The following is a 19,079-nucleotide window of genomic DNA, read 5'->3' as shown; positions in this document are numbered from 1 at the left end:
CGCTGTCTTTCTCCCAAGTGCTTCCATTATTCAGTCAGACAGGAACATCATTAGGGGAGTTGAGTAAATTTCATGAGTTGCTCTCTCGCTCATGCTATCTAATTCATTTAGCGAGGCTTGATCCCATCTTCTCTGCCATCAGAGTCCGCTGGGACCAGGGCTTGCTTTTCGTCCTCTCGTTCGCTCGCTCTTAATCTCTCTCTCCTCATTCGTCTCTGTTCGTCTCACTCGCTCTGTCTTTCTTGGGCTTTCAGTGGCAAAGAATGGCTTTCATTTAACCAAGCACTCAGAGATAAAGATCCCCATTTTTATTTTTCTGACTCATTCCAGATTGGTTTGATCTTTGCTCTTTCTTTATATTCAGAGTCTATCAGTAGAGCTCTAAGCAGGAGGAATAATAGAGAATGAAAGATATTTTTGTGAAGCAAAACAGAGATTGGAGTGGCTGAATGTGTGACGTCTAAATATTCCATACTAGAAATTGTCCAGAGCTCTTTAGTCTTTTGTTTCAAAAAGTTCAAGTATACAAAAATGGGCTCTTCACATTGTGCTTACTGGCTTAGTGTCTTTTTAAATCCTTGCTTATGGCCATTTTAAATCCTGGTTATCTCTGGCCTTCACACAACTGAGCTCAAATTTCAGTCCTAAAATTCTACAATGTGAAACAATTAAATAAGATTATATAGATGGTTGATTAGTCGTCCAACTAGCTAGTCAGTAAGTGATTTGGTGGCAGTTACAGTGCTGCTTTTAAATGGAGGCTTATTTCACAAATAATTGTAGCAGTAACAATTCTTAAATTGTTGTATAAAAACAACTCAACAAAACTTCTTCAACCTTGAGCAGGTGAATGCAGAGCTAGTTTCACCCTGTGAGTCCAAATGCTCAGGTTTCATTGAAGTGCATCAATCTGGATCCAGGATGCATATAGGGGTGTTATGCTAGTTTTTTGGAGCCTTTCATTATGACACAAAAATTTCTATTTCAGTTTCAAAAAGCCCTTTAATTTTTTTTTAATTAATTAATTAATTTTTTATGCTAGTTTTGAATAACTGTTAAAGTTTCTTATTTTTGCCATCTGAATAGAAATTAAAGTGCCTGCTTATTTTTGGCACATGGTGGAAAATGTAAATCATGTTCAAAAATATTGTTTCCAAACTAAATTTTTATGAAAATCTTTATCAGATTCAAATGGGCTTAAGGTTTTTAAAACCACAACACAAACATATTGAAGCATTTTTTGGCTTTCATAATGGACATCAAAGGAATAATTCACTCAAAAATGAAAATTCTGTCATTTATTGACCTGAAGGTGGATGTCAAATGAGTTTGCAGTGACATAATGGTTTGTAAATGGTTACACTTTCTGGGTTTTGGATGAACTATTACTTTTGATCATCCTTGATAAGTTTGGTGGTTGTTGTTGGCATGCTGCTTGACGTCAGAGATTAAGAACACCGCTAATTAACCTCTTTAATGCTGTATGTCTGACAGAAGCGCCGCACCTGTAATGTGTTCTTACTCACAGGGACAGAAATGAGCTGTTTAAATATCATCAGAACAGAATGCTGAGAATCTGGTGCTGCTCAAATGATTCACGCCGATCAGATCAGGCAGCATCTTTAACATAACTTGTTTAACGCATGAAATCTAAACATAGTTTATACAGTCACATGTCTCTCTCAGTCTCGCTCTCCCTCTGGAATGTGGTGTGTTTGGTTTCGCCTCTGCCCTGGGCAGACACATAATCAGCAGTCTGAAAACATCTCACACACACCCACACACACATGCATGTCTATTGTTGTGGTGTTATGTGTGTGTGTGTGTGTATTGGTATGTCCCTCTGCAACCTGTTTAGTCCTGCATTAGTTTTCACCTCACTAGTAAAGTGTGAATGTGTGTTCGTGTGTGTGAGAGAATGTAATTACTTTAGCGCACACACTTTTGAGTGAATGTAATGCTCATCTTGTCTGTGTGACCCATGAGGATTGAGAGAATACTGCATCAAATCAGCCATCAATCGAGTGTGAAATAGCAGTGGGACTAGAGCTCTGATCCTAAATGCAAAAAAGCATAATAGACGCTCATGACCTTATACTGCCATCTGAGAGGCCTGCTTTGGGCCAGATTATCACATACACTACTATTCAAAAGTTTGGTGTTTGTAAGAGATGTGTTTTTCTTTTTTTTGGAAAGAAATTATTACTTTTATTCACCAAGGATGCATTAAATTGATTTTAAAAAGTGTCATTAAAGACATTTATAATGTTCTAAAAGTTTTCTAATTCAAATAAATGTTGCTCTTTTGAACTTTCTATTCATCAAAGAATCTAGAAAAATAAAATTGATCAGTTTCCACAAAAATATAGGGCAGTACAACTGTTTTCAACATTGATGATAATTAAAAATGTTTCTTGAGCAGTAAATCAGCATATTAGAATGATTTCTGAAGATCATGTGACACTGAAGACTCACAGGAATGAATGACATTTTAGCAGATATTCACAAAGAAAACATTTATTTAAAATTGTAATAATATTTCAAAATATTACAATTTTTACTGTATTTTTTGATCAAATAAATCCATGCTTAGTGCGCAGAAGAGACTTCTTTCAAAAATTGCCTCCAGACTTTTGAATAGTACTATACAGTCATGGCCAAAAATATCGGCACCCTTGGTAAATATGATCAAAGAAGGCTGTGAAAATTAATCTGCATTGTTAATCCTTTTGATCTTTTATTTAAAAAAATCACAAAAATCTAACCTTTCATCGGATAATAAACATTTAAAATGGGGGAAATATCATTATGAAATAAATGTTTTTCTCAAATACACGTTGGACAAAATTATTGGCACCCCTAGAAATTGTTATGAGTAAAATATCTCTGAAGTATATTCCCATTCATATTCACAATTTTGAGCTCTCCAGGGTGATTATGAACATGAAATTATCCAGACATGGCTTCCTGTTTCAAAGAAATATAAATAGGAGGGAAAACAAAGCCCAAATTCCCCTAATCATCCATCACAATGAGAAAAAACAAAGAATATATTTCTGATGTGCAGCAAAAGATAACTGAGCTTCACAAATTAGTGGTTTTAGGAAAAGAGCTAGAGCAGTGAAAATTCCCATTTCCACCATCAGGACAATAATTAAGAATTTCCAATCAACATAAAATGTTAGGAAACTGCCTGGAAGAGGACATGTCTATATCGTCCTAATGCACGGTGAGAAGGAGAGCTTGAGCGGCTAAAGACTCTCCAAGGACCACAGCTGGAGAATTGCAGAAAATAGTTGAGTCTCGGGGTCAAAAAACCTTTAAAAAAAAATGGTAAAAAAACAGCCCCTGCATCAGCACATGTTGTTTGGGAGGGTTTTAAGAAAAATTCTCCTCGCTCATCCAAAAACAAACTCCAGCATATTCAGTTATCAGACACGACTGGAACTTCAAATGGGACTGGCTTCTATGGTCAGATAAAACTAAAAAAATGAGCTTTTTAGCAGCAAACACTCAAGATGGGTTTGGTGAACACAGGGATAAAAAGTACCCCATGTGTACAATGAAATATACTGCTGTATTTTTGATGTTGTGGGCCTATATTTCTGCTGGAGGTCCTGGACATCTTGTTTAGACACATGGCATCATGGATTCTATCAAATACCAACAGATAAAAATCAATAAGTGACTGACTCTGTTAGAAATCTTATAATGGGCCATGTTTGGATCTTCCAACCGCATAATAATCCAAACACAAACCTCAAAAACAACACAAAAATGGGTCACTGAGCACAAAGCCAAGCTTCTGCTATGGCCATTCCAGTCCTCTGACCTGAACCCTGTAGAACATGAGTGAACTGAAGAGAAGAAGCACCAACATGGAGCTGGGAATCTAAAGGGTCTGGAGTGATTCTGGATGAAGGAATGGTCTCTGATCTCTTGTCAGGTGTCTCTAACCTCATCAGGTATTATAGGAGAACATTTAGAGCTGATAAACTGGCAAATGGAGGTTTCAAAAAGTATTGAATAAAAGGGTGCCGTTAATTGTGGCCAATGTGTATTAGAGAAAAACATTTATTTCATAATGATATTTCCTCCCATTTTAAATTCTTATTATCCAATGAAAGATTATATTTTTGTGAATTGATTTTAATAAAAGATCAAAAGGATTTACAATAATTAACAATGCAGATGAATTTTCACAGCCTTCTTTGATCATATTTACCAAGGCTGCCAACATTTTTGGCCATGACTGTATATCTTTACAAAGAAGGGAATTCTGTAATGCATTGCATCATGCGTAGTGAAAAAAAATCATTCAAGTACAAATTTTTGCTATGTTTTCTGTACAGCCTTTCACAGGGATTTCCTTTATGCTAACAGTTTAAAGTCTGACTACACAAGGCTGATATTTAAATAAGCTGAGCTCATGATGGCATAAAGATGTTGAATTAAATTACTTTTGATGTTTTCAAAGCGATAAATCCCCCAGCCGAGCTTTCAGTGTGTGTGCGAGTGTCTGACTGCTTGACATCAGGTTTTTAGCTCAGAGGAGAAAAAGCGAGTTTGCTAAGTGAATTGATGCCCGTCTGACTCCTTCCTCCTCCTTTTCTTCTCTTTCCTTTCTTCCTGCTGTGAGCTAGAGACTCTTCTGGATGGATTAAGACAGAAAGAAAAACAAAGAGAAAAGAAGAGGTGAAGAGAGAGAGACAGAGAAAGAAAGGTTATTGATGTGTGCCTGGGCGGCTTTAGAGCACACACACACACACACACACACGTCTGGTTTGCTATCCTTGTGGGGACTCTCCATAGGCGTAATGCTTTTTCTACTGTACAGACCGTATATTCTATTGTCCTACACCAACCCTACACCTAAAACTACCCCTTACAGCAAACTACAGGCATTTTTTAGATTTTCAAAAAACTTCATTCTGTGTGATTTATTAGCTTGTTTACCCGTGGGGACCTCAATTTAGGTCCCCACCGTGACACGAGTCCACATGAGTCTGTGTGTATTCAGGTTTAAGTCCCCACCTTTTTAAGTTTAAGTTAATAGAACCTGAATAGAAAAACAGGTACACACTATTCAGGTATTAAGTTTAAGTTTTTACCGTTTTATTAAGTCAAGTGTCACTATTACTAGCACCCAGTCATTTCCTTCTGATGCATTTTACATTTACATTGATGCATTTGGCGGACGCTTTTTTCAGGTGTGTACCTGAATAGAAAAACAGGTACACGCACACACACGCACACACACATTTACTTAGCGTTCTGAGCAAAAACCACAGACTGTTGTTTATATATAAAGCAAAGACAAACCTAAACTCTAAACCTAAAAGAATTTCACAACATTTAGTTTAAATAATTTTTACCTTTTAAGACTGACCAAAGGGAGGTTTTGTCAGATTTAGCTCACTTCAGGAGTTTTCTTTTCCAAGGTACAGCTGTAAAGTGTGGCAAGTTAGCCGAAAATATTTTGCCCTTTTAAACATTTTTCTTTAAAAACTTTAAGCAAATATGTGGTGGTGAATAATGAGTGGAATTTTGTGAATGGACAACATTCATGTTCTGTTCTTTCATTGGAGTTCTGTGGGCACGGATTCCATCAGCGAGGAACTTCCTGTACGCTGGCAATAGAACAGAACAGGATTCTGGAAGTAAACAATCCATTCAGAATCTCTGTGTATATCAATAATGATTTAGAATGAGCTGTCAACTCAAGTCACGTAAGAAATGCTTCTGTAGAAGCCAAAAAAAGTGATATGATCAGTAAGTCATGACAACTTATGTTTTTATATTTCTTTAACTAATCAAACAAGTTGTGCAATTTCAACTTTTTATGAGATTCCTCTGAATTTTTTGAAAAGTCAGTTTAATATAATTTAAGTTGAAATTACTAATACAACCAAGTTGATTATTCTTAAAATTTAAGGCAGCATATGTTTTTTAATTGAAATAGGTGAAATGTTTTACAGTGTCATTTTTAAAGTAGTCATGTAAAATCATAAATTATTCAGTCCCTTGATTTGTTTTATGGGACGAGTAATTCATTATTCATTCCAAACACAATACTCTACTAATGCAATATTTTCCAAAGTAAAATGCATGCATAAAAATGGTGAATACACGAAATGGTGAAAAATAATGGGGGAAAAAAGTCTGTGCACGTACACTGTTCAAATGTTTGGGTATAATATTTTTTTTCTTTTTTTTTTTTCTTTTTTGAAAAATAATACTTTATATTCAAGGATGCACTGACTTGATCAAAAGTTACAGTAAAGACATTTATAATGTTGCAAAATATTTGTATGCCAAATAAATGCCATTCTTTTGAACTTTCTATTCATCTGTGAATCCTGAAAAATAAAATGTATCACGGTTTCCACAAAAATATTGTCCAGCACAACTGAAGGATCATGTGACACTGAAGACTGGAGTAATGATGTTGAAAATTCAGCTTTGATCTTAATTACATTTTAACATATATTCACATAGAAAACTATAAATTTAAATTGTAATATTTCACAATTTTTACTGTATTTTTAATCAACTAAATTCTTTGGTGAGCCATAGAGACTTCTTTTAAAAACATTTTAAAAAATCTTACTGACCCCAGACTTTGGGATGGTAGTGTAAATATCACATAACTAACAGATACTTAAAAATGGCAGTCTGTTGGGAAATGAAAAGAACAGTAAGTTGGTTTTATAATTATTGTAAATATCTGTTAGCCTCTTCCCACTCTCAAACTTTCGCGTCCTCATGTCCCCTTTCCAGGGTTTCCTGCAATACAGTGACCTTGCGTTTCCATTTTGTCATCCATGTGATAAATAACCTTGCCGCTGTGTGTGTGTGTGTGTGTGACTTCCACTGATATTGTTTTTAGGAAAACCCACCCTGACGGTCCGTCTTACCCAGCCACTGACCTTTAGGTGGAGTCCCTTTTCTAACCCTCCCTCCGTTTCTCTGTTTCAGCCTCTCCAGATCGACGATAATTTCTGTGGGCAGGATTTTAACCAGCCTCTAGGGGGCACCAGCACTATCGAGGGCATTCCACTCTTCATAGACAAAGATGACGGGATGACTTCGGTAGCTGCTTACGATTACCGTGGAAACACAGTGGTTTTCGCAGGAACACGCAACGGCCGAATGAAGAAGGTAAGAGTTGCAGAGTTTCACATCTTATGGTCTTTTGAAACTCTGTGTGCATTATTGGTATCTTCTGGGGGTTTATTTTAGACAACCTCTTTGTTTGGTTGACGTAGCACATTGCAGAAAGCAAGAAAATTGTATTTTGTAGAGGTTTATGATGCAGTCTTGGTGTTGTGTGTTGTACTTTTGTTTAAAGTTGCTATGATGATGGAGAATTGTTAGGCTTTGAGAAGTGGAAACCATCAGCCAGTTAAACTGACAAATCTGTTAAAGGAAACATTAAATCAAAACCAATCCTGTTTAGTTTCTTCACATGTGACTGATTTATTGATGCATATTATTACAAGAATTTATTTATTTTTTACATTTTTCATACAAATGAATTTGCTCCACTACCTCAGATTTAATAGAAACCTTCAACCAACTAGTTAAACTGAAAAAACTGTTAAAGAGAAAATAAAATCAAAACTGATCTGGTTTCGTTTCTTAATGCATGTTCCTGCTTATATTCTGAAAGATTTATCAAATTGTCCTGCTTCTGAAACTGCTTTTCATCTGATATCACTTAGACTTGAAATGTTGGTTAAAGTTATCAATGGCAAATGCTATTTTAATGTTGCCTTTAAAACTATGTCATTATCCAGTGATAAATGCTGATTAGGTTCAGTTGTTGTGCTTGGGACTGTAAGTACATATTAAACGGTCTAGGTGTCTACAGCAGACATTTGGAGATGATTGAGACATTGCATTGTGATTTTCATTGATTATAGTTTTCATTATGACATAGACATTGCATAGTTTCACTGTGGAAAGTGGTTTTCAGACCTCCAACATTGTTTTCATGTTCCTGTATAGCGGCAAACTGAAATATCGGTTATATCGGCCAGTAAAATTGGTAATATCGGCCGGTATAATTGGTAATATTGGCTGATATTTGGTGTCTTGTGATTATCAGCATTGCCGAAAATAAAGCATTCACCATTAAATGAATCACTTATGCTTGTGTTATTGTCATTTGTAAGTCTTTTGAATAACAACTGGAGCTTGAGACATTTCTGAAGTGTTTTAGATGCTAGAGGAACAGTGTGCATTGAAGGGGTAGTTTGGCATCGTGGCTCGTTTTTGCAGTTTTGAGGTGTGAAATGTGCAGCATGCATCAGGTGGGTGTGTGTATGATGAGCTCAGAAAGAGGTGCTTTCACCATGTTCTGTGTGTGTGTGTGTGTGTGTGTGTGTGTGTGTTGGAGGCTCGCAGGAGTGGAAGGACTCACTGGTGCATCACATGATGGATTCACTGAGATGTGAAATGGAGGACAGACTCTGTCCATCCCTGAGAGACGGACTGAAGATGTGAATGAAATATCCAGCAGCTTAATGTTATGTATGACAGTGAGTCACAGAAGTGCTCTTCTTCCACAGCATCGTCCTCTACTGTGTGTCTTTAGTTACATAAATAATCTTTCACTTTTGATGTTTTCAGGTTCATCTATTTGTAGTATTAGGACTCTTTTCATATTTAGTCTTTTAGTGTGAACCTAAATCAGTTCAGAATCAGAGTTTGGTTTAATTGGTTGGTGTTAAAGTGGTTTTCAGATCTTGGGCGGCAGCCACTATAGTTGATGTGTAATTTGCATGTTTTCATGTTCCTTTATGCATCTTAATTTTCAATGCAGAAGTAAGCTATTTACTGAATGTGTGAGACTTCAGATTCATTCACTGCTGAATAACTATAAAAATAACAAAATGCAGTAAACCATTAAACTATTTGCAATACAAACAAGAGTGCTTACGATTACAGTAATTAACTAAAATAATGTTATAACAAATGCCAGTTTGCAATATCGAGCATAACAGGCTTAATATTGCAAACTGGTATTTGTTATAATATTTTTTTTTTGTACAGCTAAAATAACTGGAAGCATCACACATTCAAGATACAGATGCCAGTGTCTGCTTGTACATTAAAGATTAAGTGGTCAACCGATATATCGGCCGATATTTGGAATTTTAATTTGCCCAATAATTTCTGTTTGGACAACACGTGTTGTAAGCAGGACTTTTATTTTGAATCAAGAAGTCCTAAGTTAGAATAAAAGAAATTAGAAATATAAATGTTATTTTTAGTGTTTTTTTATTTTATTTTATCAAGTTCAAAGTATTTTTGTTTTGATTCATTTTAAAATTTAAAATGTAAAATCTGTTTTTATTTTAGTAAATATTATGTAAAATACATTTAGTTGCACAACTGCTAATCTTTAAATTAAATAATGTGATGTGATATATGTCAACTTCATATCGGCCATCAAAACACCTATATCGGTTGACTGCTACTCTTATACCTACTCTTTGCTGCTTGCTTTCAAATAAATTGCCTTCATAAAGCACCTCAGATTTGTTGCATCTCCTGCAATATATCCAGGATACTGTTTTTTCTGGGTCTTTTGAAATAGGAGTTTAGTTAGTTAGTACCAACGAATCAACAGGCTCTTACACTCGTTCTAACCTGGCACAACACCATAAAGCGACAAGATATTAAATACAATTACTTCCATATTATTTTTTTTATGCACAGACTATTTCTTTAGCTCCACACGACTGAATATTAAGCATAAACTTTTGTCAAATTAATTGTGATCGCTTTTTTACCTTTAGTGAAATCTGACAAGTTACTTGACGTCTAAAGCAGCTTTGTGTCATGCCTGGTTAGGAGTGTTTTAGCTGATAGGTGTTGGCGATGTCTGGCGATGCCGAAGCTGGATTAGTCCCGCTGATCCGGAGCGTCGCAGCAGAGGGCACGTCTGGGCACGAGGAACCCGTCTTGAGCTCTTCCCGTCTGGGTTTACCGCACTAGACGATTCAGTCTGGTCAAATCAACAACAGATGGACGAGCCAACTGGGCCGAACACACACACACACACACACACACACACACACACACACACAGCGGTCTGAAGTCACAGTAAAGTCAGCTAGCCCCGCTCTCTTTGTGTAATAATGTTGTTAATTATAGCTCCATACAAACTGCTGCTGCGTCTGCGAGCGGATTCCTCCGTTGAGCTTTTCTGGTCTTGAGTGTCAATAGCAGGTGTTTGTTTGTCCTTTTTTGCCACACACCCTGAATTCAGTGTCAAATGTAAAGCAAAACGAATATAAACAATGGTTTTGATGCATATTGTGTCATAAGACGCTAATCCTGAGGGTTGATTTGAGTTTTTGCTGTTTTTAGAAGTTAAACTTCCCATAAGCTCAGGATTGATCTACTGACCCACTGACCTCCATGACCTCAACAGATGACAGTTTATAGAGACACTTGATCTCTCTCTCACACTTTTTCTGTCTCGCTTACTCTTTCTAATGTTGTCAGTGATGGTCACTGCTAGTGGCTGCATGCTTGTACACAGTTTTCTAATTCACCACCCAGCATCATGTTTGCTGAATGGAATCCTTCACTTGTTTCTTACTAATTTTGTGGTGCTGATTCTAAAAATAGTGTCTGTTTTGCTTGAGCACGCCACACTTTCACACAAATATATGTTATAATATGATGCTTTCGACAATGATTTATAAAGTTAAGAGGCCTTGTATTCCTCCTTAATCAGCAGAAACACTGTAAGTTATAGATTGTAAGATACACGATACATTGTGAATACTTCTTTTTGTCATTAAAACTATTGACATTAGGCTGCCTTTGTTATTCTGATGTGCATTAATCCTGTTTTATATACATATATATATATATATATATATATATATATATATACATGTATACATTATATATGTATATCATAATACATTAGCTAAGTATATTAACACTTAATATTTAAGTCGAGTTTGTACCCCACACATGAATAATTCATCAAAGCATGTGTCTTTTCTTTTCTTCTTTTTTTTTTTGAGAGATTAGTGAGGTTTATAGTAAAACCCCAACCCCCTTTTTTGTTTTATCATCAGACAGCTGAAATTTTGTTCAGCTGTAGCTCAAACAGTAGAGTATCCCGCTTGCAATGCTAAGGTCATGGGTTCAATTCCCAGGGAATGCATGAACTGGATAAAAGCGTCCGCCAAATGCATCAATGTAAATGTAAAATGCATCAAAAGGAAATGACTGGGTGCTAGTAATAGTGACACTTGACTTAATAAAACGGTAAAAACCGACAATTATAATAATAGATGGGTGAATGATGCATTCTGGGAATATACTGGGTTGTAGTTACGGGTCTGGATCAAAGCGCACACACACACACACAAACAGAGGAATGCTGTATTATCGTTCGTCTTACATGCAGTTCAAAGTGTTGGCAGTGATTGGAGCGGCGGAGGTTAATTACACACACGCGTGTGCACATAGCAGCGCTGCTGGGTCTTGCGTGTGTTGTGCTGAGCTCTACACGTCTGTAATTAGTGTCTCAGCGTGAGATCTGGCTGAGAACACACACACACTCCGTCATGGACACACCAACTCACTCTGGCATGTTTCCCTTTGAATGATTATTGATTATTACTCTGATTCATCAGTGTAGATTAGACGGTGACGGATTATTACAGATGGCACTGTGTACGTAATGACGATCAGCATCTGTTCATCTGTTGTTTTGCAGGGTTTTTGTGGATGGTGTGTGTTGGATGGTTGTTTTCATTTGGTGTTATACACTACCATTCAAAAGTTTGGAGTCAGTAGGTCTTTCTTTTCTTTTTATGCATCCATTCATCTTTTAATGCATCCATTCATCAAGAATTCATTAAATTTATCAAAAGTGACAGTAAAGACATATGTAATAAAAAAAAATTCTGTTTCTTATAAATGCTGTTCTTTTTAGCTTTCTTAGAATCAAAGAATCCTGAAAAATAAAATGTATCACAGTTTCCACAAAAATATTGGGCAGCACAACTGTTTTCAACATTGATAATAATCAGAAATGTTTCTTGAGCAGCAAATCAGCATATTATTATGATTTCTGAAGGATCATGTGACACTGAAGACTGGAGTAATGATGCTGAAAATTCAGCTTTGATCATATAAATAAATTACATTTTAAATGTATATTCAAATAGAAAAAATCTATTTTAATTTGTAATATTTCACAATTTTTACTATATTTGCTTTCAAATAAATGCAGCCTTATTGAGCAGAAGAGAGACCAACCAAATACAGGTTTATAACATTTAAGCAACATTTGCTTTCACTCTAAGACATTACATTTTTTTTTAAAACTGTTATTGATGTTTCAAATAGTGATATATGTGACCCTGGACCACAAAACCAGTCTTAAGTGTCAATTTTTCGAAATAAATAAGCTTTCCATTGATGTATGGTTTATTAGGATCGCACAATATTTGGCTGAGATACAACTATTTGAAAATCTGGAATCTGAGGGTGCAAAAAAATTTAAATACTGAGAAAATCGCCTTTAAAGTTGTTCAAATGAAGTTCTTAGCAATGCATATTACTAATCAAAAACGGCGTTTTGATATATTTACAGTAGTAAATTTACAAAAATATCTTCATGGAATATGATCTTTACTTAAAGGTCCCATGGCATGAAAAGGTTTTTTTAACATTAATATGAGTTCCCCTAGCCTGCCTATGGTCCCCCAGTGGCTAGAAATGGCGATAGGTGTAAACCGAGCCCTGCGTATCCTGCTTCACCTTTGAGAAAAAGAAAGCTCAGATGGCCCAATCTGGAATCTTCCCTTTATGTCGTCATACGGGGAAAGGTTACCTCCCCTTTCTCTGCTTTGCCCGCCCATGAGAAAATGAGCTACTACCGTGCGACGCGAGCACAATATTTTTTTTTCCTCGAGAGACATCATGGCTTGCAAACGAGCGAAGCATGGCAGTTGCTCAGTGTTTGGATGTACAAATGAACACCCAAGTATTTTTTTAGTTCCTTCATCTGAGCTACATGATAATAACTGTAACAGCATACATAAACCAACTAAAGTACCGTATCCAGACACAATATTTTAAACGAACCATTCGGAGACGTCCTGCTGTAGCCGCTGAGTTGCAACTTCTTCATCCATTGCTTCTCCATCCGGATCAGATTCTGGGTCAAACTGAAAAGCTTGAAGGACTGCGTGTCTACGAGCCATTGCGATACATCCACTGTTAACATTAGCGCATGGTAGCGCAAGCTGGTTAAGGCCACACCCCCACCCTCCACCTTGCCCTGCCTCTCGTCCTTAAAGCTACAGACACAGAATGGCACGTCCTAAGGAAAGCTCATTGTGGGACTGGCTCATAGTGGCTGAAATTCTGCACCAAGGCTGAATTTCGGGAAACAGACTTCAGATACAGTACTAGGGACCACTTAGGCCTTTATAAAAGCATCCAAAAAGCAGCATGTCATGGGACCTTTAATATCCTAATGATTTTTGGCATAAAAGAAAAATCAATAATTTTGACCCATACAGTGTATTTTTGGCTATTGCTACAAATATACCCCAGCGACTTAAGACTGGTTTTGTGGTCCAGGGTGACGCATGTCAGAACCGTTCAAATGCCAGTGTGATTTGACTGGCTTTTTAGCTGAATAATATTGGAAAAGTGGAAAGATTTAAACCATGATGACGTGTGATAGAAGCACTTTCTTCTTTGAATATCTAATTGAAACTCTGAAGAGAAAGTATGGTTTTTATCCCCCTTAGCAATAAATGACTGAGTATTCAGTTTCAGTATTGATTGAGTATCATAAGTGCAAGTTCACCAAAATAATACTTAAGTGTAGTAATGAAGTACAATTACTGCAGTATTGGATCTCTGACAGCTGTCAGGTTCATTGTGCTCAGCCGATTATGTTTCATGATGTAGGATGTAAATTCAATTACAGTCTCCATGAACTAGAGGAGGTTTAAGAGGATCTCGTGCAGAAGAATGAATGAGAAGATCATCTCCGTTAATGCTCAGTTTCTTTTCATTCACAGCAGCGTCTCTCCTCTAGTACTGATGGTGTTCATCATGTTTAGATAGCTGATTGACATTCTCTCTCACACACAAACACACACGTTCGTTTTTGTGAAAAGTGGGGACATTGCAGAGGCGTAATGGTTTTTATACTGTACTTACTGTATGTGCTATTGCCCTACACCAACCCTACACCTAAACCTACCCCTTACAGGAGACTGTGCATTTCAACTTTCCCCAAAAAAACCTCATTCTGTGTGATTTATAAGCGTTTTGAAAAGTGGGGACATGGGTCAATGTCCTGAAAAGTCACCTTCACCTTGTAATACCTGTCTTACCTTTGTCATTATACACATCTATGTCCTGACTTTTCACAAAACGCACACACACACACACACACACACACACACACTCACTCACTCACTCACTCACTCACTCACTCACTCGATCAGTGTAGTTTGTTGTGCTTCTTTCACATGACTCTTATTGTAATCAGGACTATTTTAAGCTGTCTTTTGACTGTTTGGTGTTGTGTTGTTGATCCAGGATAAATGCATTAGATCTGAAAGTGTTATTTTAGTAGTATTTGTATACAATTTTTAAAATATTTTGAATTTGCTTTTATTTTTTATTTTCAGTTTTCATTTTAATTTGCCGTTTTATATACTTCTCTAATTTTTTTTAATTTTATTTAGCTTAATTTCTATTTAGTTTTAGTGATTTTTAGTACTTTAGTGCAACTTGCTTAAAGTTCTAATTTATTAATTTACTATATAGTTAAGTTCTAATTTTCTTAAGTTTAACAAAATCATCAGGGACATACTTTGTCATAGTGAAAAGTCATTGAGTGTCAGTTTTGAACTTGCAAAAGTACTTCATAGACACTCAACGCTGCCAGTCATGCAGTTTTTAAATCTGAATTCAATCTAAAGGCTCGTTCACACTAAGAACTGCAACTATAAAAATAAGTATATAAGCGTCCACATCTATGCACGATAATGTTCTGTTTATTATAAGTGTGTGCTGCAGTTTTGTCATCTGCCACTTTACATGCTCGAGCTTTTTAAAATCGGTGTGTCAGTGTGTAGTGTGACCACAGCTGTAGACGACTGTGTCTCTCTCTGTGTGTGTGTGTGTGTGCGCAACTGTCACATGGTGATCATATGCCACTGGATGCTCCTGTTTGAACGTTCCCACGGTCATGTCCTAAACATACACACGGATGCCTCGAGACCATCTCACAAAGAGCGCAGTGTTCATCACCTCTCACACACACACACACACACACACACACACGCGCGCGCTTAGACACGAGGACGAGCACAAAGACACATCTGTCTGTCTGTGTGTGTGTGTGTGTGTGTGTGTGTGTGTGTTGTGTTGTGTTGTTTCAGGCCTGGAATCAAATAGGATGAGAGTCAGACTCACCACACGCACACACTTTCCTCTTTGACCTTTAAATATATTCAGTTTTTCTGTCTGTGGTCAGAGAGTGAGACAGGACAGAACGGCTGAGTTATGGAGAGAGAAAGCTTGTCATCTTTTCAGATGAGCTGAAATATTCATGACATGCTGCTCGGACAGGCGGCCTCTGAGAGCTTTTACACACACACACACACACACACACACACACACACACACACACAGACAGAGTGATGCTCAGGAGATGCTTGAGGTGTTTTTGTGCTGTATGTGTGAGGTCTAACAGTAACACTAGTTTGTGTGACTTCTTGTCTAAGTAGGTCACATGATCTTCAGCAGTGAGAGATATTATTTAATTGAAGGTTTATTCATATATGGTTTTGGAGGTGTGTAAAGCCAGTATAAAATCAAAATTGACATTCTTAATTCTTGTTCCTGCTCTTATTGTGGTTTATTCATCAATGGTATTATTATAATGTAAATTTTGGTTGTCCTCATAATAATTTATACATGTTTTAGACACAGACACAAGGCCTGTCCTACTTAAATTTTATTGCACTGTTTCTCTCTCTCCTTTTCCACTGGATCACATCACATTATTTCATGCACAAAATCAGGGATTCCCAAATGTTTTTGTCAGTCAGTCTCCTTTGAATTTAAGCCCATCTGGGATTCAGTTTTTTTCAGTAATTTATTAACACATTCTCATATTCATGGTGATGTTGGTTAATGGCCACATGACATACAGGTAAAAAAAAAAAAAAAAAAAAAATTGGTTGTTTCTTTTTTATTGTTTAATTTAATTTAGCATAAAATTTATAAAAATCCATCTGTTTTACAACAACTTGCAAAACCTTGCATTTAATAAATAATAAATTATAATAAATGTATTAATGAATAATATTCTTCTTACACAGCTCCCTGTAATACTTTATTCTTCATTCTAGTCTGTTTCAGTAGATAAAAATTTCTCAAAAATGACGTAACAAACTTTGTGTAACCTGATGCACCTGCATGAAACGATTCACTCATGGTTTGAGTCTCTGCGCTTTCTGCCAGGAAAATAATACAATAATTTCAGATATATGTCATATCCACATATGCATTAATTTGTATCTGTCTGGTAAATAGTAATGAAATGCATGTGATAATGCGTTGAGCCAAAGGTCCATCTGTGATGTTTAGATGGGAAACATCTCTTCATGTGCTCGTGTTTTGTCTAGTAGGATACAGCTCTGCACATCTGTCCATCCTAAACAAGCCTTTCTGTGCATGAGTGTGTTTCCACATCATTGTGTTTCTATGGTAACTTAAGGGATTCTTCAGTTGTGTTCAGTCGCTTCAGGTGAAATGAAATCACATCTTACACACACACACAGAAACACACTCGCCTCGGTTTAATAACACACATTGCATGTAAAGATTTTGCCAGATGTTCTGACATTTTAATCTGTGTGTGTGTGTGTGTGTGTGTGTGTGTTTCTCTGTGTTATTGTAATAGTGTCAGAATGAAGCTGGTGAAGTGTGTGAGGCTACAGAAGTGCAGCGACTGCAGCTTTACCAGCTAGTTAATTAGCTGCGTGTGTGTGTGTGTGTGTGTGGAAATTGGGGTTTAGTGGGAAAATGCCGCAGCAGCAAAGCATGTCCTGCTTTATTAGACCCTCGTCGGTATAGTTTTTTACTCTGTGTGTGTGTGTGTGTCTCTCGTGGGGCCGATAGCGCTGCAGTCACACTCGGTTCTGTCTGAACGCGAACGCTTGTTAAACTGAGAGCCGAACCTGAGGGTTTTTCCACGTGAAGTGCATGTGATGGTGAACATGGTGTGGTATAAACTGCTGTACCTGCAGCCCTGGAACGCCTCACCTCACTGACTGTAATCATAATGAATGTGTCTCGCCCAGCGAGAGGTTTATGTTTCAGGATTAACCTTCATTAAAAATTAATGCATGTGTGTGTGTTACTGAGCTCCACCTCAGAACGATCAATATCTGCATCTGAAACCGGAGCCACAGTCACAAGCCGTTATATTTCTGAATGATTTCTGTGTGGAAGTCAGATATTACAGAGGATGTGCTTTACTGCGCTTTTACCTCCATTAATGAATGTTTCACCATCATTCAACTCTTAGAGGTGCAAATGAGACCAAAAAACCCAGTGTTTAATAGTTAGTTTGTTTTTTTGAGTGTGTTGCTATGTGGTTGCTAAGGTATTGTGGGTGGTTGTTATTTTGTTGCTATGCAGATAAGGTAGGTATAAGTGTTATTAGTGTGTTGCTATGTGGTTGCTAGGGTATTGTGGATGGTTGTTAGTTTGTTGCTATGCAGATAAGGTAGGTATTAGTGTGTTACTATGTGGTTGCTAGAGTATTGTGGATGGTTGTTAGTTTGTTTCTGTGTAGTTAAGTTGCATTTGTTTTTTAGTGTGTTGCTATTTGGTTGCTAGGGTTATTGTGAATGGTTGGTTGTTAGTTTGTTGTAGGGTATTTTGGGCGGTTGTTAGGCAGTTAAGGTGTATATAAGTGTTTTTAGTGTGTTGCTATGTGGTTTCTAGGGTATTGTGGATTGTTGTTAGTTTGTTGCTATGGATTGAAGGTGTATACGTGTTTAGTGTGTTGCTATGTGGTTGCTAGGGTAATTGTGTATTGCTGTTATTTTGTTGCCATGCAGTATTAGCTCAAGTCTCTATATTGTCTGGATGTGCATTAATATATGAACTCAGCTGATGTGCTCCAACAGCTTCAAACGCGGCTGATGAAGTGATATTTTAGCTTCAGAATGATGAGTTCTGTAAAGCGTGGAGGATGTTGAGTTGCTCGTTCAGATGAAGCGCTCTCATGTAGTCCATTGACGTGAGTGACTGAGTGTCTCTCTGTGTTTGAGAGCGCAGTACATCACGTGAAGGACTGTAAAAGCGCTCGGTGTGTTCAAACATTGTGCGCGGGGCTCATTTTTCTGGCGTGATTCTGGATGGATGTGCTCTGAGTGTTCAGGAGGAGCCGTTCGCTGCCACCGACTGAATGTTAAATCCATAGCTTGATTAGAGAGCTGCGTCTGCGCTGGCAGCCCAACGGAGCTGTACATCAGGGCCAAAAGAGCCATCTGACGGAGCGCAGCGGTCAAGGCCACCCGAGAACCAGTTCAGTCAGGGATAAAAGAGGATTTACTCTGAGTGTGTGTGTGTGTGTGTGTGTCGTTTGGGCCTGATTGTTCATCTCACCCCTGTTTGAGGAGTGAAAGATAGAAAAAAAGTAGTGTGAAAAATAGGGATGTGCGCTATGACTAACAGAAGTTTTGTAATCGTCTAGTCTAAAAGAAACGTTTGCATGTACATCTTGAGAAATGTAACTTTATTTACAGTATTCGATGAAGGTGTAAATAAATGCAGTGTTGCAATCACAGTCATTGGTATCCGGGTGGGATTGTGTTTCTTAGAGGAATGGAGAAGAACTGTAATCTGTTTTGTAGTTTTTACGGTTGTTGTGTGAGGAAAAAACACGGATGCTTTTGATATGGTTGTGATTGAAACTGTGTACCTGACCACCTCAGAGAAGACTTCTCCTGTCTGAATATAGCCCCGTGTTGTTATTGGTAACCAAAACT

The 19,079-nt window shown here is 37.2% G+C and overlaps 1 protein-coding gene across 1 annotated transcript in view; it reads left to right on the top strand.

The window, feature by feature from the left end:
- plxna1b (plexin A1b) overlaps positions 1 to 19,079 on the top strand; it is a 134,813-nt gene that overhangs the window by 30,976 nt on the left and 84,758 nt on the right. The window contains exon 3 of the mRNA XM_058777992.1: positions 6,979 to 7,161. Coding sequence (XP_058633975.1) covers positions 6,979 to 7,161 — 183 coding nt within the window. The remainder of the gene's footprint in view (positions 1 to 6,978; positions 7,162 to 19,079) is intronic.

Source organism: Onychostoma macrolepis, chromosome 06, assembly GCF_012432095.1.
Source record: "Onychostoma macrolepis isolate SWU-2019 chromosome 06, ASM1243209v1, whole genome shotgun sequence".
Classification (NCBI taxonomy): Eukaryota; Metazoa; Chordata; class Actinopteri; order Cypriniformes; family Cyprinidae; genus Onychostoma; species Onychostoma macrolepis.
The sequence above is the reverse complement of the archived record's forward strand: the minus strand, read 5'-3'. Positions and strand labels throughout refer to the sequence as shown.